Genomic DNA, 23,512 nt, shown 5'->3' on the forward strand with positions numbered 1-23,512 from the left:
TGCATGAAAAAGAAATTACAACTGCTAAGATTTCTAAATTTTATTGGGGAAAAAGTGCTTTTTTTTTAATCAAAAAATTACTTCACTAAAACAATAAAAAAGCAATTCAACAAATTGGTCAACAAAATCTTTGTTGCTTGTCAAAACTATTAAGATCTATTTACTATGGTACCATAGTACATATCACATGATTTGAAAATCATAATGTCACAAACTGGCTTACAAATCACTCCTGTGTATTTTGTTGCTGGACTGGTAAATTTATTTGTCTTCTTGTCCTTTAGCATTCATGTATACTTTCTCAGTAGCAAACACTTCACTGGCAGCCAAGGAAACACTCGACTGATGTCAGATTCCATATTTAGGCAATGTAGAAACTTTTGGCGTTTGCAGTCCACTTTATAACAATAAAAAGTTTTTTTTTTGTAGCACTGCTGTACCTGTCGCATGTATCGTACTGTGACGCCATCATAAGAATAAATATTCCATCGCTCGAGATACAACCCCTGTGCTTTTCTGTGGCATGTTCGCTGGAGAAACCACCTGTAACGAAAACAAACCACAAAATGTATGACCACGCTTCTTTCTTCCATGCACACATCCACTGTCAAACAATATTACAAGCTTGGTTCCAAAAATACGTGCTGTATCCAGAAAATTAATTTTCCCTGGGTCATAAACAGGGAAAAAAAAATGTGATAGTCTTTCAGTGTTCACCAGTAATGTGTAAACGTCTAAACTTGGTAACTAGCAGATTCATGGTGCAAATAAACTTATAATATGAAACTCGGACATGAAATTTAACATATACGAAACTCGGGCATGAAATTTAACATAGTATTCTTTAGAAATAATGCTGAGCGTGAAAAATATATGGAAAGTATTCATTCCAGGGAAATATTATATAAATTTTTCCCCTTTTTAAAACCTAACTATAATTCTGTTGACCAAGATGGTAATAACCTAACTGAACCCAACCCAGGTTAGGCTAACTTTTATTTATTTCCTATAATTTTTCTCAAAGTCTGGGCATTCAGGTAGTTTCAGATCTGTTATGATTAGGGATGGTGATTTTTTGTTTTCACGAACTAGATGCAAAAATATGCTAAATTATATTTTTTCCGCTATAAAATGTGAAATCTAGACTATTCCGAGATAAATGTGAAATCAAGGTAAAAAAACGTAGATTCGTCTTCACTCTACACAATTTATTTACCGATTGTATTTCGTTTCAGTTCAGTATCGAAAGAAACCATCATTTTATGGCGTATTCAGCACAAGTATCTTATTGTCACGTCATTCAAAACAACTATTGTTCGTAAATATTGAATGAAGAATGGCCATCTGTGCCTTGCGATTGTAAACAAAGCAAAGAACAACTAGCTGGAAGGTTGTCCGTCATCTTGCAGAGTACAGTAGAACCCTGTTATAATGTTTTTCAAGGGAGCACAAGAAAAAAACATTATAAGCAGGAAAACGTTATAAGCAGGAATTCTCAATTTAGCACTTAACAATGTTCGTGCTTTGTACCAATGGACTCACCAAGCTATGTAAACAACTTTAATGTTAAAACCAAAGATAGTATACCTACTTGATAAATGAATTTTCTGAAACAAGCCAACAATTTTTCAACTTCGTCTTGTTCCCTGATTAAATTTTCTTTGTCTTTAAAGATACACTGCCACATTTTTTGTAATATTATCTCACGATTCATGATGACAACATTAAGAGTGAGAACGTCAACTCCTTCGCCACCTGAAAATGTTTAATTTTGGGATTCCTACGTAAGAATGAAAAAAAAATTATTTGTAAGCAATAGAAAACACTTTAAGTTGGCTCAATGGTTGGCAACTTAAATATCATAGAACTATGTACGTGCATCTGAATACCCACTGGAATGGCAAGGAAGAGAAGAGTTGACTAAGGGTGCCAACTGACACGTAACTTGTATGAACATTGTGTACCTTCAGTATATCGCATAAATTGTATTTTAACAAACTTCATGTATTGTATGGCAGTGATTATAAACATACATAAAGGAAACTTTCTATCGTAAGTGTTGGAATAATTTGTTTTTAAAACAAATTTCCCCATTTATTGAATGTTATAAAGCAAACATTATTTATTTATTTATTTATTTATTTAAATTTGTTACATGCCCACCGACAGTCTTGAGACTTTAGAGGTGGGCACGACACAAAACAAGTACAACACAAAACAAGTAAAAACAAACACTATCACAATAACTAGAGACAGCACAGGATTAACACAAAACATGAAAACAGAAATGATATAAATACCAAAAGGACAAGATAACATGACACATTACTTAGCGAAATGTTAATTACATAATTATTAAATTATACACAAAATATATAAAAAAAAAAAATGGATAATACAAAATATAACATGTGAGTAGAGGACAAGTTAAGAGGATAAATTTTTAAGTTTAGACAATTGATTATTATTGTGATTCCTAACTAATCTGTATATTATGTCATTAAAGTTATGTAGAGTACAATATGTTTGGTATAAACGAGAATTAAATTGTGGTATTTTTAACCCAGTGGTTTCCAGGAGATAAGTACAGTTAATTTTAGCGTTAAAACAATTTTCAACAAACAGAGAATCTAAATATACTCTACGTGCACCAAGAGGAGTTAAAGTAGGTGAAGGAAGGTTTTTTAAGTTTATTAAATTAATTAATTTTGTTTGTATACTTTCTAGTTTATTTGCATCGGCCGACTTTATGTCATTCCAGATTACTGAACAATATTCTAATTTGGACCTTATTAAGGCAAAATACAGGGAGAGAATTGAGTCTGAATTGGTAGCATAAAAAGTAATAAATTTGATCATAGCAAGGGTTTTGCGGGAAGACATGTATAAATAGTTTACATGATTATGGAAAAATAATTTAGAATCTAAAATAACACCAAGATCCTTAATTGTTGAACATTTCGTGATTACAGAGTTTTCTAAAATATAATCAAAATTAAGTGGTTGATATTTCCTTGTAAAGGATATAACAAATGTTTTGTGTTTATTTAGTGTAACCAGATTAAATTTACACCAATTGTTTACTTGGGAAATGTCATTTTGTAATAAAATACAGTCATTCTGTGTTATTATATTCCTAAATATTTTTAGATCATCGGCAAAAAGTACTCCTGTAGAATGGTTGAGAATTTGAGGTAGGTCGTTTATATATAAATTAAAAAGAAGAGGCGATAATGTGCCTCCTTGAGGGACACCAGAAGAGATACTAAACAGGGAAGAATTGTGGTTATTAATTGTAACATAAAAACTTCTATTAGTTAAGTAATTAGAAAACCAGTTTGTAAAATTTTGAGTTAAACCAAAGTTAAATAATTTTTTAAGAAGTATAGAATGGTTCACAGTGTCAAAGGCCTTGGCTAAATCAAAATAACAGGCATCCACTTGCCCTCTGTTGGTAACCTCTCTGTGTATAGGATTTAAAAAAGTAAGCAAGTTAGTGGTGGTCGATAAACCTTTCCTAAAACCATGCTGACTGTTCGATAAACTGTTCTTAAGCTGGAAATTTAAAAATCTAAAAATTATTTTTTCAAATATTTTAGAAAAACCATTGAGTAGAGAAATAGGCCTATAATTGTTAACATTCTGTTTAGAGCCTTTTTTGTGGATAGGTATCACCTTAGCAGTTTTCCATTTCTCCGGGAAAACAGAGGATTGTAAACTAAAATTAAAAATATGCAGCAAAAGAGGGACTAATAATTCAGAACAGCCTTTTATAATAAAATTAGGTATGCCATCAGGACCAGTAGATTTGGATGATTTCAATGATTTTATGCCCCATAATACTAAACATTCTGAGATTGTGGGCACAGGAATAGATACTAAATGTATATTGTTTGTCACAGGTTGTTGGATACATGTAGAAGGTTCGTAGACACTGGAAAAATATTTAGCGTATCCATTGGCTAGTTCAGCGGGATCATTCGTGATAGTTCCATTAATTTTTAGAGAATGCTGTTCATAAAAACCATCTTTCATTAGTTTGACATATCGCCAAAATTTTTTAGGGTTAGTTTTAATATAATTATTGGTATTTCGAGTCCATTGAATTTTGTCTCTTTTTATTAAATATTTCACTAATTTACGATAATAAGAGAAAAGTGAATAGTAATACGTGTTGTTGTTTCTTTTATATAGCTTATGGAAATGCTTCTTTGACTTTAATGCTTGAATTAACTCACTGGTAAACCAAATTGGAAATTTAGATGATTTTTTGTTTGTCATTGGAATAAAGATATTCATATTTTCAACTACGCAATTGGTTAGTTGGTCAACAAGTTCATTTACATCCATAGAATTATACAAATCTGACCAGTCATGATTTTTGATGGAATTGAAAAGACCGAGAAAATCACCTTTTTTATAGTTTCTAAACGTTGATGTAATGTTGGAACTGTTTTTGAAGGACTCAATCTTGATGTTGATGTTTAATGCAGGATGATAAATATCTTCTTTGATAAGAACATCATAAGCCTTTGACACTGAACACAGCTGTAGATTGGTTAAACACAAGTCTAAAAGATTTATATGAGTTTGAATATTGTTGCACTGTTTTAGACTATGTACAGATATAAAGTTAAGTAAATGGCGCACCTTAGTGTTAATGTTCATAGTCGCCTGATGGAAAGGGTTAAGATTAAGATTATTCCAATCTATACCCGGTACATTGAAATCACCGAGTATCAAAATGTCATCTTGAAATGAGGAGAGTTTATCTTCTAAAAATTCAAAATATATGCGGACAAACTGCCGTTAAATCTGGAGGTAAATAGATATTTCCAATAATTAAAGATTTGCTAGAAGATGATTTTATTTTAAACCAAACTGCTTCAACACCAGGAAAGTCAAAAACAACGTACAGTTGAACAGAAATAAATTTCGACTTCTTAACAGCAGATAAAACACCACCGCCTCTTGATTTATTGGTTTGTTCAGCATTTCTGTCATTTCTAAAGACATGGTATTGGTCTGTGAAATAGTGTGACGTAATGCTATTTGCATTAAGCCAAGTCTCAGTTAGGCAAATAATATCGAAATGTGAGCTAACAATATTATCATAGAACTCAACAGACTTAGTCCTTAATCCTCTGACATTCTGATAGTAGATATCAAACTCCTTAATGTTTGACGTTAGGACGTGAGATTAAAGTGCTCCTCCGGACACCAAGGATGCTGACGCACATACATTGGTTGATGCACGGCTAGGAGTGGGCCGTGGCTGAACGTTCGGGTCATCGTTAATTGTATCGTTATTTAGAATCTGTTCCTGGTGTAGTTTGCCGTAAAAGGGGCTTATCATACAGCCACTAGGCCAAAAAACAATGTTGTTTATCCTGTTGAAATCATTTTCAAGTACTGAAACATGGAATGATGCATAAGAATTATATTTGGTTCTCAGTTTAGTCACCTTGATTTGCGATAAATTTAATTCATTTGAGATATAGTCAATGATTTCTTTTTCCTGTACTTGAGGATCAAACCTGGTAACAAAAAGAGCCTTTGTTTTTAAGTAAGGTGGTTTTGAAATAGTTTTCAAAGATGTTGTGTTCCTGATGCCCACTTTCATTTGAGATTTTTTCTTTTCAGGATCACGTTTCAATTCGTTGGTTGCAGTAATTCTTTTACTGGGTGCACGTTGCACCAGTGTAAAGTTGTCATTGTCAGCAGGAAATTACACTATTTATGAACGTTATACGCAGGAGATAAATACATTGTCCTTATGGGGGAAATATTGGGACTTTAAAAATATGACATTAGGAAAACATTACCGTATTTTTGTGTGTATAGGCCCCGCGCGTGTACAGGCCGCACCATAGATTTAAAAATAAAAAATTGGAAAAATAAAAAACTCCTGTACAGGCCGCACGAGGAATTTTAAGCACCGGAGTGTTCATTATCGCCATTGGTAATAGGTGGCAACTGCGCGCTCCCATGAAGCGACTGTAGGCCGCGCGTACTCTTGGCAACGCTGCATTTACATGTGTTGTGCAGCACGACCTTCGTGCGTGACCTTGCTAGCTAGTCGCCTAGCCTGCACCATATTGATCAGCCTGTTGCTTCAGATCATCACGTGCGCGCACTGCCTACAACCTTTCTCGGTCAAAAAAAGTTCTTACACGTGAAAATGGGTAAAGTGCGTGCAATGTACAGCGCTAAATTTAAACTACAAATAGTTAGTTACGCGTTAGAAAACGGAAAAAGGGCAGCTGCCCGAAAATTCAGTGTCGATGAAAAGAATGTTCGGCGTTGGTACAAGGAAAAAAATACGCTAGAATCATTACCGAAACACAAAGCTGCATTGAGGGGGGAAAAAATGCAAATACCCGGAAGTAGAAGAGAAGTTGTACCAGCAAGTGCTAGCTACAAGAAAAAATGGGTTCTATGTAACAACATAAGTCACGAATAAGGGTTTCCCCCCCTTTTCTTTGATAACCCAGCGCTCTTAGCCAATCAGCCCTGCCGCCCTGGGGCCCCCACGGGCGTGGATGCGGATACGCTGCATACGCAACCGGGAAGAGCGTTAGAGCTTTTGGCTATGCAAAGGGGCTGAGGCTACCCATCTCAGCTTATGCACCACCTCCGGCCCCCTACTCCACTCAGCTCACCAGCAAGTTGGATGCTCCCAAAGCCCTCTGGAGTCATCACTTCTGGCGCCTACCCTAGTCTCTCGCCTCACACTGGGACTCCACAATCACCCAGCGAACCCGCGGTATGGTGAAGGCCTATCCAACCTCTGCCAGCTGTCCAGGCTGGTAACCGGAGCTGTCCTCATCGCTCACGTCAGCACGTCAAAGGGCTAGGGAGCCCTGATACCTGCCCCTAAAGCACTCGGGGCACCACTCCCAAGTACGAGTCCTTCCCAACAAGAATCCTTGGCCTTAGAGGAAACCTCAGCGGGGCACCATTCAAACATGGTGGATTCTCCCCGTACTACGACCAACTTTTGGTCTCGTCGGCAGACTGTTCGCCGGTAGCTTGACCAGACCATTAGGATTCACACTTCAGAGTGCAGCCACGAGGTGTCCTCGTCGCCTCGGAAAACCCTCCGACCCGCCGTACCTCGGCCCGACGGGTTTACAGCCGGTTAAGGCCCGGATGCGACTGCACTCGTCGGGCGACGACCGCCGTCAACCCCAGCTGGAAAATGGCAACTACAGTGCCCAGGCTGCAGGCACCTGGGGGTTACCTCAGTACCTCCACCGATTACAAGGCTAAAGGGGAAACCTCGCCGTGCAGTTTGCAGCCCGTTTTTAGGCCCGGTCGCCCGACACCATAACCACCATACCCAGTCGAACTCCTTTACCATAGGGCCTGATCCATTCACTATGGGGCCCTTTGGGACCGATGCACCGAGGCTCGGCCGTCGAACCCCCCGGAAAGGTTTCTATCGCATCTGCTGTTGCCTGCAGATTCAGCCCTTTCACCATTTCCGGTCTCATACATGCAATTGAGGAAATGCTACTGTTTGATGCAAGAAAAATCGCAACGGGCAAGAATATTACTGCAACTGAATTTAAAGCAAGCTACGGGTGGTTACGCCGGTTTATGAAGAGAAGGGACTTGAGCATTAGGCGGCGGACTACCATCGCATAGAAATTGCCGGAAGCATATGAAGAAATGTTGACGAATTTCCAAAAGTTTATTGTGCAGAAACGTAAACAGAACAACTACATGCTTGGTCAGATTGGCAACGGCGATCAAACTCCGGTTTATTTTGACATGCCGGAATCTACAACAATCGACCCGGCGGGCTCCCGTTCAGTCAGCATTCGCACCACAAGAGCGGAGAAGCAGAGATGCACGGTAATGTTGAGTATCACAGCTGACAGACGAAAATTGCCTCCTTATGTTGTGTTGAAACGAAAGACAGTTCCAAAGGAGAAGTTTCCGCCCGGTGTAATCGTTCGTGCCCAGGAAAATGGTTGGATGACAGAAGGATTAGTTTTAGACTGGATCAATAGTGTGTGGTGCAAGCAGGCTGGGGCGCTTCTGAAACAGAAGTCGCTGCTGGTGCTGGATAGTTTCCGCGGCCATGTCTCGGAAAAATTTAAAGACCGCCTTCTTCAAGATAAATGTGATCTTGTTATCATTCCGGGCGGACTTACTGGGATGTTACAACCTCTCGATGTTGTAATCAATCGGCAATTGCCCATTTAAATCACATCTTCGTCGCCTGTACAACGAGTGGGTGCAGACGTCCCAGGAGAAAACAAAATCTGGTCGCATGACAAGGGCGTCAACTGCAGAAATTTGTCGGTGGATCAGAGAGGCGTGGCGTGTGATTTCTCCTGAAATGGTATCTAAAAGCTTTAAGGTTACAGGCATTTCGAATGAAATGGATGGTACCGAGGACAATCTTTTGTGGGAAGCAGCGGACGAAAATGACGACACCGACGATGTTGACGATGTTGACGAAGTTGTGAATGATGAAGAAGTTGCCGACGATGACGAAGTTGTGAACGATGATGATTGAAACTTTGATGTGTAAAACATTCGTAAAATATTGCATTGTGTGACGAAAAAATTTCATCTTTGTTGTTATTTAAAATCAAGTGTGCGCACGCATGTTTTATTGTCGCTGATGTAAATAGTTAAGAGGTATAAGTGTATGTCTTTTTAGTTCTCTATAAATTTTATATTTTCATGGTCACTTGTCTTTGTTTACTTTGCTTATGGTGGGAATACAGAAATATTTGTTTACTTTGCACAAGGGCGGGAACATTGAAATGTTGCAACATTGCGAGGGCATTTTGCAGACGTATTTTGTCGAACAGTCGCCAAGTTCAATAATAAAAGTAAAATTTAATGCATACAGTTAACTTTCATACGTTTAATGCTGTTTTATGCTGGTATCGGGCCTTTGGTGTTACTTTATTGTCATAGAAAATTGTTTCCTTGGTTAAAAAAAAAGTAAGTAAATAAGTTGCGTGTATAGGCCGCACCCTAACTTTTTATCTAAAATTTAAGTAAAAAATGTGCGGCCTATATACACAAAAATACGGTATATGCAGGAAAATTATAACAGGGTTCTATGTACAAGTTTTTAGGCCACCATATTGCGAAGTCTCTGCTTCGCCGCGCTAACAATTGTAAGTCCCATTTTCTGGCTGTGTTTCTTGTGTAGTCTGTGGAAGGTGGTGTGTTTACAAAATATGTGCATACTCGTGAATGTGTTGTATACTGTTATTTCTCGTGGTAAAAATGGGACGAAACGTCATTTCCATTCGCGATCACATTTATGAATACAAAAGTGAACAGTTCTACGAAAGTGATACAAATATTTTAATGCGCAATTGATGTAATCGCCGTCTGGAGTGGAAAAAAAAAAGATGTACTTGAAAAGCACATTAAATCTGAGGGACATCAGACTGCAAAAAAAAAACCGAGAAGTCGGTTGAAGGAAAAAAGTCTGTAAAACGGCAAGCAACGGTTTCTTTTTTAAAAATATACTTTTCTACAGTAATGTAAGATGAGAGAATTTGCTAAATCGTGTTTTTAAAAATGCTACATAATGCTAAATTTCAAATTCAAAATGCTATATGTCAATATTTTAAATGGTATAAATCACCATCTCTAGTTATCATACATTTTGTGTACTGGTATAGGATGGGTGTCTTGAAAGAAAAAAAGGTAAAGTTAGTGCACTTGATGCGCAACAGGCAGTTTCAGAATAGCTACAATGCTTTGATGAGAACAGAACACTACCCAACCCATTTCACGTTAACTTAGGCTAACCTAAATTTTCTATCATTTTCCTCAAAGTCTGTGAACATGAATATATTATATATATATTAGGGATGGGCCGGTCGAATCCTCGAATCCCACCGAATCTCTAGTATTCGAAAGATTCGAAATTCGAGGGAAAAGATTAGGGATTCGAGGAAAAATATTGATGTAAATGTAGTACTTTAAAAACTTAAATGCTTACAATTTACTTGGCCTGTTTACGTTTTCCTTGGAACACATCTTATTGAGGTACAGTAGAACCTCGTTTATACGTGATGGTCGGGACCGAGATAATCACGGATTACCGAATTTCACGGACTAGCGATTAAAAGCCCGGAAGGTCTTGTCAAGCTTCTCAGACACCGGCGTGCAGCTGGGTTAAGGCCAAGGCATGTGACGTAACATCTCCCGAGGCTTACTGCGCCTTAGCAGCAGATGGATAAAAAATAGTAAACTCCCCATTATTCGTGTTAATTGGACCCGCCGATGCCCGGATAATTGAAAGCCTGTAAAAAAGTAAATAAACCCGGATAAACCATTCACGGTAAGGGCCGGCCTTCTTCGAATTAGTGTCTTGGCTTAAAAAAATACAGCACCACCTAGCCATTAGTTCACCGTCATTTACAACAGCCAAAGAAAGAAAGATAAGATCGTGCTGACCTTGCACGCCCTCCCCCCCCCCCTCCCGCGCTCTTCGTACAGCCGAATGCCAGCCAGACACGTCACTCGCCAGGTGCCTGCCGTGCGTTGGCGGGTGGAAACAAACAAAGGGAGACGGGAAGCAGAAGTCAGGACATCCCCCTCAAGTTTAAAGAGTGACAAATGTAACAGCTGAAAGGGGGGCGACACAAATGTCAAGTTGGTAACTACAAAATAATGTTCCGTCGGATGTTGAATTTCGTTTTCCGATTTCCGTGGATACATGAATCACTGTACTCACAGATAATGCCTGAATGTCTTAAATCCACCAAGTCGGATTCTACAGCAATTGATGAAGTGACCAGATTTTTACGTGATCCTACAGTTAAGCCAGAAATAAACATCCTCGAATACTGGAAAACTCAGTCTGCGTGTTCACCCAGGCTACAAAAACTGTCCAAAAAATATTTGTGTTCACCACCTGCGAAAGTGTTCTCTGAACGTTTATCACCACTGCAGGAAACATATGTGACCAAAAACGGAATCGTCTTGATCCAGACCGTGTCAAAATCCTTGTTTTTTTTTTAATAAAAATTTAAAGGGTCAAATAATTCTGCATAATGTTTAATTTTTTCTATTAACTTATAAATTATTTTATAATTAACCCCTGAGATCTGGATTCGGATTTGAAGGGTGGATTCGAGGTACTGTTTGGGATTCGAATTCAAGATTCGGATTCGGGTAAAATGGGATTCGACCCATCACTAATATATATATTAAATTTAATTTAAAAATTAACAAATTTAATAGAATGTATTATACACATAAACCTTCCTTAATAAATTCTCTTAATTATTGTGAATACCGCATCAAAATCCATTGTGTATTTCTGTATTAGTAAGAGATGGACAGATGAGGATAGCGACTTTATTTTATACTATTTAAGGATGTACATGTTTGTAACAGATAAATCCAACAAAATATTAACATGTGTTCAACCTTCCAGTATAATCCTACTGGTACTCCACACTTGGATAAGACTCTGAAGTGATGGTTTTCGAAGCATTAAACCACCCATAAAGATCTGTATAGCGAGTAAACGCCGAGGTACACCGCTCACCCTGGAGTCTGCTTGAGCTATCTTGTACGCCTGCACCAGGGGACGCGCTGTCCTGGCGGACAACGGCGAGGAAACGGACACAGACGGACTGCCGATCGTCAACTGTCTGGGCGACATGACGCTGTCGGGAGTTCCAGGGGTGCCTGGCATCGTACACACACCTGTGTTCTCTCCGACTATGGTCTGGAAAAGGATCAAATTAAAATTTTTTCCAATTTTAATCACAAGGCGTACCTCAATCAGCCATGGTTATCCAAATCTAGTTATTAAGGGTCAAAAATAAATTCAAATCCAAGAAATTAAAATACGTAATATCTACTGGGTTGAAAGAGTCAACCTTTAAATGTTTGATTCATGAACTAAGTCCCTCAAATCAATATTAATTATTACAATATCTTGGGGAACTGTAATAGGATAAATACAAAGAAAAATATAAATACACCTAATTAATATACTTCAGTGTTATTAGTGCTCAATTTTTAAATTTACTACATTTCCTTTAATATTTTTTTTTAAATATTTCTTATAGATTCTCAAATTATTTATAATTCTAAGATATTCTACGGTACTCAAAGGTTCAAGGATTCTACAGGCATATAACTAATTATAATCTGAAAAAACATACATTGAAAATCACATACATAAGTACACACCTACAAATTCTTTTTCATTAATATAGTCTGTCTCACACTTAGGTAGCAGTACAGAGTAAATAGTGCACACTGTTCCCAGACTGATACTGCTCAGCCTGTTGACAATAAAATGTTACATTGTATACCATTACTACTAGAGATGTACGAACCTGCAAATTTTTAAGTCGAGTCGAGTCGAATTATACAATAATTAGTTCGAGTCGATTCGAGTCGAGTTTGTAGATCATAAATTCAAGTCGAGTCGAGTCTGAATTTTTATTTGAATCTTTGACACTTAAGTCGAGCTTGAATATTTGCACTTTACTGCTAAAAGTCCTTAGACTGGCCCACGTAATCAAATATATTTAAAATACAAGTAAGTTATTAATACAAATAATTCATTTAGAATAAATTCTTAACTGATATAATACAATTCAATAATTGAGGTATAGAGCATAGAAAAAAGTATTTTCTGAATTTTTAAATTTTATTTAACAAATATTTCCCAACTATGAAAATTAAAAAATTTGATATCTCCTAAAGTATTTGGAATTTCTTATATCTGCTGGCTTTAATGAAAAGAGGAATTTAAAGAGCATATAATTAAAGTATTTTCGGAATTTTTAAATTTTATTTAACAAATATCACCCAACTATGAAAATTAAAAAATTCGATATCTCATAAAATATTTGGAATTTCTTACATCTGCCGGCTTTAATGAAAAGAGGAATTTAAAGAGCATATAATTAAAGTATTTTCAGTTTTTAACATTTTTTTTCGCAAATACCGCTCAACTACATATTTACCTTATTTTGGGCCGAACGAGTTAGCTGGGGCCTGCAGCATTCACGAGTCAATAAAAAAATGAATATAATTTAGGCTTGTTGGCGCGAAGGTTAGGTTACGTTTCACACAATCATTAGAACATTTTTGAAAACTTTCACTTATATGAAGTGTAAGGCCATGCTACAATTAACGCAACATTACAATAAACGTTCCCATAACAAATATAATACATTTAAAGATTATTGCTACAACACTAACGCCGTTACGTTGCCGGCCAATCGCAAGCTGGCACTTCCAACCAATCCATGCTTTTGTATTTGTATTGAATAGTTACACTTTATAAAATACTTTATACTTCATAATTAATTTTAACTTGCCACTTAACTTGGATAGCAAACAATTATACAAAATGCAATCTCGCCGAACGTAATAGTGTAAACAAACACGGAAAAAAAATTCATGTTCGCCAACCTATACTTCCTAAAATTAGTGGAGCAAAGTTTTTTTAAATGCCATTTCGTGATTGGTGGCGTATCAGTCGCAAACATGCGCACAAATATAACGCTACCGTTAATTTATTATTGTAACGTTGCGCCGATTGTAGCACGGATTTACTAAAAAAAAATTAATATTTGGGCCGATATTATTATTATAAAATTTAATTTGTGTTTTGTTTATTAAAAATGTGTTCGTCTTCTTTGCTATGTGGTCACACCTGTTATGTTGGCAATATGTAAAACTAAAATATAAATAATATGGCCGATTGTCGTCATTGTTTGTAAGTACGTGTTTCGGTCTTACGTACGTATTTTTAGTGTCGGCCGAAGTCACGTAAGGAGATATTAAGGATTGTAATTCAATTTTATTATATTTTATCATCGAGTTTTACCCAATTTCCTTTCGAGTTTCGCCCCGTCGAGTAAAATAAACTCGAATGCCGAGCCGAGCCGAGCTGATGCTACTCGCTCGACTCGACTCGAATTTTCGAGTCTCGGCCCATCACTAATTACTACCTATAACAAATTCAATATTTTTTTTCATTTTACTGTTTGTTGTTTTTTTTTTTCAGTCTATAAATTAGTGTCTATTGACAGCATTATCACAGTTTAACTGTGACAACAAAAAATTCAATGCTTAAACACCAATTATTATTTCACAGGAAAAACTATTTTTTTTTTTAGTTTATCACTATTAATTACAATATGTTTCATTAAATTATGTGATATGCTCTAAAGAGCAAAAAATTTTAATCTATATAAAAAAAATTTTGAAAAAAAAAATTTGAAAAAAAAAAAAAGCATAATTTCATTAGTACTCATTAGAAATAAATAATGAATATTAACAGATGATGCTCTTGAAGAAATACACCTGGACTTTTATATCCAAAACTTTCATTCCAAATTTTTCTTAACAAAAAATTATGTTTCAAACTATTTAAAAAAAAATTTTTACATTACAAAGTTGTGTCTAAACATTTTTTGCTCAATGCTGTAGAACTAGCAACACAATACATCGAAACAAGGACGAAACTATTGGCAGAAACAGTGCATTGGAAAGAGAGAGTAAATGCCCATTTAAATGCACACTGCAATCTAAAGATGTGACATGCTATACAACATTAATAATTTTAAAAAAATACCTTTTTTACACTAAAACTTAATTTATTGACAATATTAGTATTCAATTGACCATGCCACTGCCACTTCACAAGTTAACATTAGCTTAACTAGTTAAAGTAATGTCAATGGCATAGTTTGGACTCAAAAAAGTGAAAAGTGGACACATTTCCACTTCCATGAGACTTACACATGCGTAAAATACAGGCATCTACTATATATACATATTACCAAGGAACATGCAGCAAGGTCAAATTTTGAATAAGCCACACACCAACCTTTTCAAATACATAGGTCTTTTACGAAATATTGTGCACAGCTTTTCCAGGTAAATATGGTACTATGTAGTACGTATCACTGTCCATTAAGAAATAACATTTATAGGCCTCGCTGAAATTGTCTTAATCGCTTTGTTAGAGAGTTTAGTTTGCCTCAAGTTCAAATAAATAATTTTGGATGTTTTAGACAACATTGCAGTCGCCATCTTCAGTGAACAACTCATACTGCAATGTCTACTGAAACTTCTGACATTATTTCAATATATTTACTCAAACTTGGCATAGTTTAAACTCATATGAAAAGTGAAAATATATATTTTTTAAAGGGAACTTAAAGTGATTAGTTACAGTTTACAATAAAATTACTTGACAAGTATTGTTTATGTACAAATACATACAGTAAATAAACCAAAGTAAACAGAACTTTTAGCTCACCTTGGCCACATCATCATCTTTTCACACATAAAATTAAATTTTATACTGATTTTGGGTGCACAATTATTCTAAGTTAAATAAGCTGAAAAAATTAGGCAAAGTTAAGGAGTAAAGCGAGGAGCATTGCGGCTCACATACCTTGTCCTTACAAGGCAGGACACCAATCATAACTCTGCCCAAGAGCACGCGACCATTATTCGCGAGCGCTTTGTGGCACTCGAGCCGCCCCTGGTACCGCAAATGCACCCAGTTGCCCTGGTTCGGCAGCCTGCGGTCCACGATGGTGCCGAAGTGCGAGAAGTGCTGGATGACGGCTTGCGTCGTGTTTGCAGGGAAACCAAACACGGTCACCCAGTTGTTGTCCCACGTTTCCGTTTGCGACAGAGGACTGCTCCTGCGGAACAGTTTCACAAGGTACATACTTTTTTCAATTAAATACAATTTAAAGAGTTTTTAAGAAGCCCTTGAAGAATTTTAATGACTTTAGATTATAAAATTAACTTTTAATTTTGATGCATATTTCACAAAGAGGAAAATTATCATTCTTAGGGCCGATATTATGACCTCCGGCTAAATCCTCAGGTTAGCTAGCCTCCAGGTAAGGCTAGCCTCCGGTTAACGAACGAGGGGTGTATTATGACCCATACTTAGCCTGCGGTTGGCTAACCGTAACCTGACGAAGCGTGTGGTGTAATAATGGGTGTGTTGGTAATGAAATAAAACAGAATTTGGTAACTTTTGTTGCAAGACAGTTATTTTTTCTGGTAGAATGTTAGTCAGCTGTTTGTTTGTATTGTGATTCGGAATATTTACAGCTGCAGTAAAGAAATATGCCGCGAACTTTACCTTGCAACAGATATAATTAAATTAACCAAAAACTACTTTGACGTCAAACCTGCTTTGTATTAAACCATAAAATTACAATTTACGATTCAAAACCGTGTGTTTTCAACTTTACTCTTGTATTGGAACTCATGATTTTGTTAGGTTATATATTAAGCCAAAACTAACGAAGTAATTCTATACCAACAAATAAATAGGGATGACATTTTTGCTAGAGAACACTTATTTCTTTCATAAATTTATTTCATAATCAAATAATATAGACCCCGTTTCGGGAAAATACTTGTCAATTTTCATTTCACTGGTGTAGGTTTCATTTTTGTACTAATAGTTTCGTATCACGTATCCAAATGAATCCGATCCTGATGGAATTAGTTTGTGGTATAGGATGTTTGCTGTTTTAATTTAGTAGGTCGAGAGATCCTAGATATATTCACTGGGGAAATAATTATGATTGTAAAATGTATACGAAAGAAATATATTTTTACAAGACCTGACATAATTTGTTTGCATCGTGATATGTTAGGTATTTTGTGTTGTGTACAGGATTTTTCAACATTCTAAATTAAAACAGCAAGTATAATGTAAAACAAGACCAACATATAAAGGGTCATGCCGATAGGATCAAGGGATAAACTTGGATACGGTAAACAGAATAATTCCAGTGCTGTTTTCGTTTTTCACTTGCGTGGCAGGTAGATAATAAGTACCTAATGGTTTGTAAAATAGGGAAGGGATAATTGGGTAACATTTATTTTCACATTCAATTGTATTTATTGAATTATAACCACGTCTGAAGTCGTATGAAGTGCATTTCATTCCCGGCATATGTCCACTGTATTACGAATAAAAATTCACAGATACAACTTCCACGAAAACACGCATTTTATAGGTACCTACCGGTAATAATAACCCTCGTTTTGCAATTTTAAAATTCACTTATTTACACATATTCTTAAGCAGGAACATTTAAGTTTATATACATAGCATACGTTTATGTACTTCGTGATCAATTAAAGTCAAATAATAATACACGACTCGACGAGAATAGAAAAGCGTGACTACACTTTCATGCCATGTAATTTTTAATAAAACTTTGACGAAAGCGAAGCATTTTACATTTAGTAATAAATTATTCCATCGCATCCTGCAAATATTCAATAGAATTCCTCAAATAGTCATCATCACTAACAACAACTAACCTCGCCTGATACATCGCCATTTTATTTTCTGTTGCTTAGCCTCCGGTTAAGCAGCTAGCGGCCGGTTCATCCACCCGCTAGGTTAGCCGGGACTTTAACTGGAAGGTAGACGTTAACAGGGAGTCATAAAACCGAAATAAGAGCTAGCCTGCGGTTAAATTTTAGCCAGAACTTTAGCCGGAGGTCATAAAACCGGCCCTTAATCAAACTTATGAAAAATATTCTTTTTCACCTTTGACCTGAAAAAATGCATGAACACAAGATTATTTTAGGAGTTAATAACCAAGCACATGTGAAAAACTTTTGCTTGTCGCCTGAGCCCAAAACAAAAAAAAAAAAAAAAAAATATCCACACAACAAACTGTGTTTTCATGTGACTGAAATAATGTATGTATATATTTAAGAGTTTCACAGGGCCCACATTAAAATATACGAAGAGAACATTTAGGGCCCTTAAGGAATAAAAAAACCAAATTAAGGACTTTTTAAGGATGGAGGCGTACAATTCCAATCTCTTTGCTGGACACATACACCAGCATACAGCATCTTTTCCTCCCTGGCAGACGAAGCAAAAGATAATGATGTCAATGCTCACATTTGCGCAAAAGAGTCGGAAGCTCCAGTGAAGGAAGACGGTGTCATCGGGCTGGTCAGCGTGTCGAAAAGGGCCTGCGTCGGCGGGCCGCCGCTCTTCTCCGGGGTCTGCAGGGCAGTGGGCATCCTGAAAACAACAGGGCCGTAATCAATACCACCAATGACGGTGACAAATTTATTTACTTTAAAATAGAAAAACAGACCGCATTACGTTACTTACATGCAGGCATGAGCTTGCCCAACCGCAATTTGTTATTCCATTAATCCATGCAATTGATTTTGAAAGAGAAATGGATTGGCTGCCATATACTGATTTGATTATTAAGTTGAAGTACAAATGCATCTAAATATTTATTTTCCAATCTTTTTTTTTTACATGTAACTGTGCTGTCATTCTTTTACAGGCATAAAGATTGGAATTTATTTTTCTTATTTATTTTTCCTGTAATTACTTGGTTTAATGGTTCAGATTTTTTTTTTTTTTTTCGTAGTTAATGTTTTGTAAACTCCACCCTCTAAAATCTCTTGATGTTTTTTTTTTAATATCTGGTTATTTCATCAGGTTTCTTTTTAAATATCCTAAATGAGGAATTTTACCAGCTGATTGTCAATGGTTTTCGGTTATCAGTTCAAGGGAGAGGACTAAAAAGGCATCCCAAAAACCTACCGAGTTGCCCAATTTGTTAATAAAATTCCTCTCCATTAACTGATTGCTCAATTTAAGTGACGGTTACTGCTTGAACATCCACGATGGACTGTGTATCATCTTCAGCAGTAACCAGACTTCGAGGAACAGATGTCACCAACTTCCAGTAGATTGTTTGGACGGGTCGTACGAAATGTCGTCGCAAGCTGCCAATTGGGTACCACAAGAGCCGGGGTCTCAGAAGATTTTAGCCTAAGGGAACACCGACTCTCCACGAAGTCCCAAGGGCAAAGACCTAGCTAGCTCATCACAAACATTCTGTGAAAGTACGGCAGGCTGCAAACAGGCATATCCGGCCAGATTGGTGGTGCTGGCGAGCCGGTATTGGCCCACGGGCCGTAGTTTGGAAGCCCCTGATCTAGAGTGTTATCCGACAGATTGTGCACAGCTAAAATTAATACACCTTCCCGATCTCTCGAACAGGGCAGTTCTCAGAGGAATTCCCTCAAAAACAATGTCTTCCAATAGCGAAGGAGACATTTCAAATCCTAATACAGCTTATATATTTATATAAGATATTTGTGTTTACTTGTTTACTGTGCAGAAAAGCAGATGAAAAATACATTAAACTTGCACAAAATTAAAAACTGACATATTTAAAAATTCACAAAATCATCCCTTTCAATCATACTTTGTATATGTATTATTAAGACATAATTTTAATTTTTTTAACCTAAATATTTTTGAATATTTTAAATAGAAAATTTTAAACTATAATTATCATAATATTAAATTATATTTTTATCATCTTATAATTTATAACATAATAACAATAAAATTTATTTCTTTCAGACATAAAGTATGATGTAAACTACAATGTACACCATGACCCATACGTTAAAATTTTGATGTTTTACATGTATCAAGACGCATTCTGTTCACTTCAGTGGACGAACAGACAAAAAGTTAAAACACATTTAAAAAAACTACCTTTGCAGCAGAGGTTGCCTCGGCTCTGTCGCCAATGTTGGCGTGCGTGCCATCACTGGAGTTTCACCAAAAGTCACATGTTTTCCTGCCTTTGATGGGCTGGAAGCAAAGATGGGTGTGTGTGCCTGAAACGTAGCACAACAGTTCTTTACAAAGACAAACTGAGCTGAATACGCATGCATAGAGTACACACATTCCCAAGAAGGTGCACACACACATACAATGTTCATCACTGGAATAATGTGAAAACAAATAAATAAATTGAGACATCTTTAACCAAGAATTCTATGGTTCAGCACATTTTGTAATTAATTTGGCACTAATTGAGCCACTCGAGTTCAGATTTTCTTCAGGTGTATTCAGGCTGTTGACTTTGGCTTTAATGCTCTGTCAACATTTGCTCCAAGTATATAATAAATGTCGGTTTTCATTTCAATAGTGAAAAAATTTGCTTAAAAGCTATTACAGAAAAATTCCAGGAGGACTAAAATCAATTTAATCTACACATACTATTACATGAATAATAACAATAACCTTATGAACATAGTTAAATACCACACTGTAATCACATTATCTCACCGTGGAGGGGATGGTGCCCTATTTAATGTCACACATGGTGATTGTTGCATTAAGGACAAGACAACATATCAAAGTCAAGAGCAAAGAGCCAGGCACTGTAAACGTCAGCTGACAGCAATTGAAAAAAAATTGCCCTAAAAGTAATAAACTAACCACGTATGCATAGAATGTAACGAATGTAATAAATTTTTGTGAACTGACCAAAATTTTTGTTAATAAATACTAGGTACTAAATATATTTATTTTTCCTTAGTGCATTGAAGTTGCCTAACCTAATACATTATTTTTTGAGGCATGTATTGTGTTACATTTATATTTATTGAAACCAACACATATGCTATTGTGAATTAAAGATGCAGCAGTAATTAAAAATCATTGATATTCAAAAGCATGTTTGATCTAACAAAAAAAGCAACATCAAAAATTCTAGATTTGGTTGTTCATAGTCGGATGTACGTTGTGTAGTTGCACAATTGCGGGTGTTTACTGGGCCTGGCAGTGCGCACTGAGATGTAATACTGACTGGAGATTGTGCCGAGGTGTCTCCAATCAGGAACCCCGGCAGGAAAGGTGACGTCAGTCCCGTCGGACCCAGCAGCGACCCCGGGGAGGACACGGGTGAGCCAAGTGTCATTGCTTCCATCTTGCAGACTGTGGCTGGAGACACATTTTTGACGCGGTTCACTAACATATACAACCAACATGTTATTTGTAAAATTAATTAAAGACAGAATGAATCAATTTGTATTTAATACCTCACCGACTTCATGGTTATTAGAGACAGGCGAGGGAAGAGAGCATGGATCAGTGATGGAATCCAGTGATGGGGGGAAACGGGAGAGACTACTGAAAAAAAACCACTAACACACTGCAAAGTCTGCCACTTTAACCTGCTTTTGAAAACTCAGGGATTGACTCTGCCCGGAAATTGAACCCACATCACCCCAGTTACTACCTCAGGTAGGTTTATCCTCCAGAAAATAAAGATAAGTGCCATGCTGAATACGGGGTTTCATGAGTTCTAGCAATGGTGCCAACTGTTGGAAAAATAATTATTTATTTTACACTATCAATAGACATGTGTAATAGATTGTTTTAAATTTCTAAACATAATGAAAGATGGACAATGTAACTTTGCTGTATTTAAGATGATTAAAGTATTGATAAATTGTTTCACTAATTCCAAAGTTGCCTGTTATTGTTGCAGGTACCTTTATTGTCACTTGAGACCTGTCGAGTAGCTGATCGGTATCAAGTCAGTCTTGTAACAAGATGCTACTTTTGAGAGTAAAACAGCAGTGTGCAGTTTATTGGAATGGTTTCTTTGGGGCACCTTGTCCTTAATTCAGTCACATGCTTGTTTATCTCTGATAATCCACAAGGCCAATGAACAAAGAACCGTCTGACTACAACTTGCACAGTATGTTGGGTCTTACTATTAGTTTGAAATAAACTAGGGAGAATGTATGATGTCTCGGAAATTTTCCAATGATGATAAATTGAATTGCGGGACAACGAAAAATACAGTATGTATTATTGGCAAGAGCGAACGCCATAATGTTGCATAATATTGGTGATATTGTGATACCAGGAGGAATGAATAAATACGTAGAATTAAATATTTTTATAAAGAGTATAAATAAATATACAATAAGTATTAAGTTGGTATCAATAAATTTATTGCATATGTGTGGAAATAAGTGTAGTGGTCACGAGAGAAGAGCTAGGTAATGTTTATTTACATTGAAATAATATATTGGTGCAGTGAAGAGAAAGAATGTGTGGTTATGCAATTGTTGTAATGAACAAGAAAGTGAATGTTTGTGTTTCACAATACCTATAAAATAAATTAAATGGAATACAGCAAAAAATTCTTCGCAAAAATGTAAGTCTTTTTCATGGCTTTTAAATGTTTGTGATTTGTAGTTATGTTTTATGTGCATTTCATTTGATGCATTACGTGAGAGGTATTTTGTGTTTCATTTGCCATGTTAAGTAAATAGCTACCAGTACTTAATTAGGTGAAACTAAGAATTTTGCATTAAATATTTACGATATCGTAAAGTAGACAGTGTCAACTGGAAAAGTCTATTTTGCGATACCAGTATTTAATATTTTAAAAGAAAGGTTTTACTGGATACCTCATAGATATCGAGAAATACAATAAAATCCCAACTGGTCTAGTATATTTTGGGATACAGATAAATTTGATAAAGAAATATCTGTGTCGCAAAATACACTTGAGTGGGGAGCATTATGGCCTTGTTTACAAAAACGAAAAAATATATATTCAAAAAATTGTGTGTGAAAAAAGGTTTGTTTAAAGTTCCCTGTACTAAACCTGCATGTTACTGCGCTTGTCCCATAAGAACGAAGATGACGTAAGCTACGCCATCTTTGAGACGAATTAGTTTTATTATGCAAACGGGATTAAGACTACTACCCTGTGTGAGACTTTAAGGTCCGTCATTATAGAGGCAAGCTGTTTGCAAGCACAGTAGGGACTGACACATGGCGGAGAAACCGTGTTACCGCACAGGGGAAAGTTAAAATGGTTCATTACCTAGGAAGTTCTTAAAGTATCGAAATACGCCTCCACAAAAAATGAAAAATAATAAAACAAGGAACTCAATAAATCCTCCGGGTGTTCCCCTGTATATTCTTAGTGGCATCCTGACAGTAAACAATAATTAACTCCTGCAAAAATTACCATAAGCCCATACGGTGTGAAAAAAAAAAAAAAAAACTAACCTTACCAAAGGCATACGTTTTTACTAATATACATTCCAGTACACAGAGTACATCAAAAGATTTCTAAATTAATAGAAGTAAATTTCAAAAAGTTATAATTAATTGCTTACCACGTTACAGGACGTTAAATTTGAAATATACAACGTACTTCGCACAAAAATTTCAAAAACTCTTTCTGCTTTCTTACATGCCAATTGAGCAAATAATATTAAAATAACAAGAACACCAACTTAATAAACTTGATAGCCTACACTCTACAAATACTCTTATAAACTATAAAGAAGAACAAACATTTTAATAAAAATATAGTTTTAAAAATTTTTGACCTTAATTTTAGAGAAGAAATAAGCAATCTCGAAGAAAAGCAGTAACACTCCTAAATAAGACAAAATCCCTCAATCAATATTGGAAGGTATTTAAGGTTTCATGACAAGGGTAATACTGGAAATAATGTGCAGGTTTGCACACTTGATATCGAGAAAACCTTGCTAATCAATGAGCACTGCCTGTCATTGGGGTTTTGAGAAATAAAATTAATTATAAAATAACAACTCAGTTATAGGAGCTGGATTTGAAATGATGAGGTGGTAAGTTAGTTGTGGGGAGGTAAAAATCACA

At 36.1% G+C, this 23,512-nt stretch overlaps 1 protein-coding gene across 1 annotated transcript; it reads right to left on the reverse strand.

Annotated features, from left to right (window-relative positions):
- Positions 1-25: 25 nt before the first annotated feature.
- Positions 26-23,258, reverse strand: LOC134533848 (nucleoporin NUP35). Its single transcript, XM_063371542.1, has 7 exons — positions 23,005-23,258; positions 20,667-20,800; positions 19,565-19,689; positions 17,930-18,055; positions 15,428-15,683; positions 11,543-11,725; positions 26-543 (listed from the first exon to the last, which is right to left on the reverse strand). The coding sequence occupies exons 2-7, from the start codon at positions 20,784-20,786 to the stop codon at positions 469-471; spliced, it is 885 nt and encodes a 294-aa protein (XP_063227612.1). The 5' UTR covers positions 20,787-20,800; positions 23,005-23,258; the 3' UTR covers positions 26-468.
- Between the last annotated feature and the right edge of the window lie 254 nt (positions 23,259-23,512).

Source organism: Bacillus rossius, chromosome 7 (genome assembly GCF_032445375.1).
Source record: "Bacillus rossius redtenbacheri isolate Brsri chromosome 7, Brsri_v3, whole genome shotgun sequence".
Classification (NCBI taxonomy): domain Eukaryota; kingdom Metazoa; phylum Arthropoda; class Insecta; order Phasmatodea; family Bacillidae; genus Bacillus; species Bacillus rossius.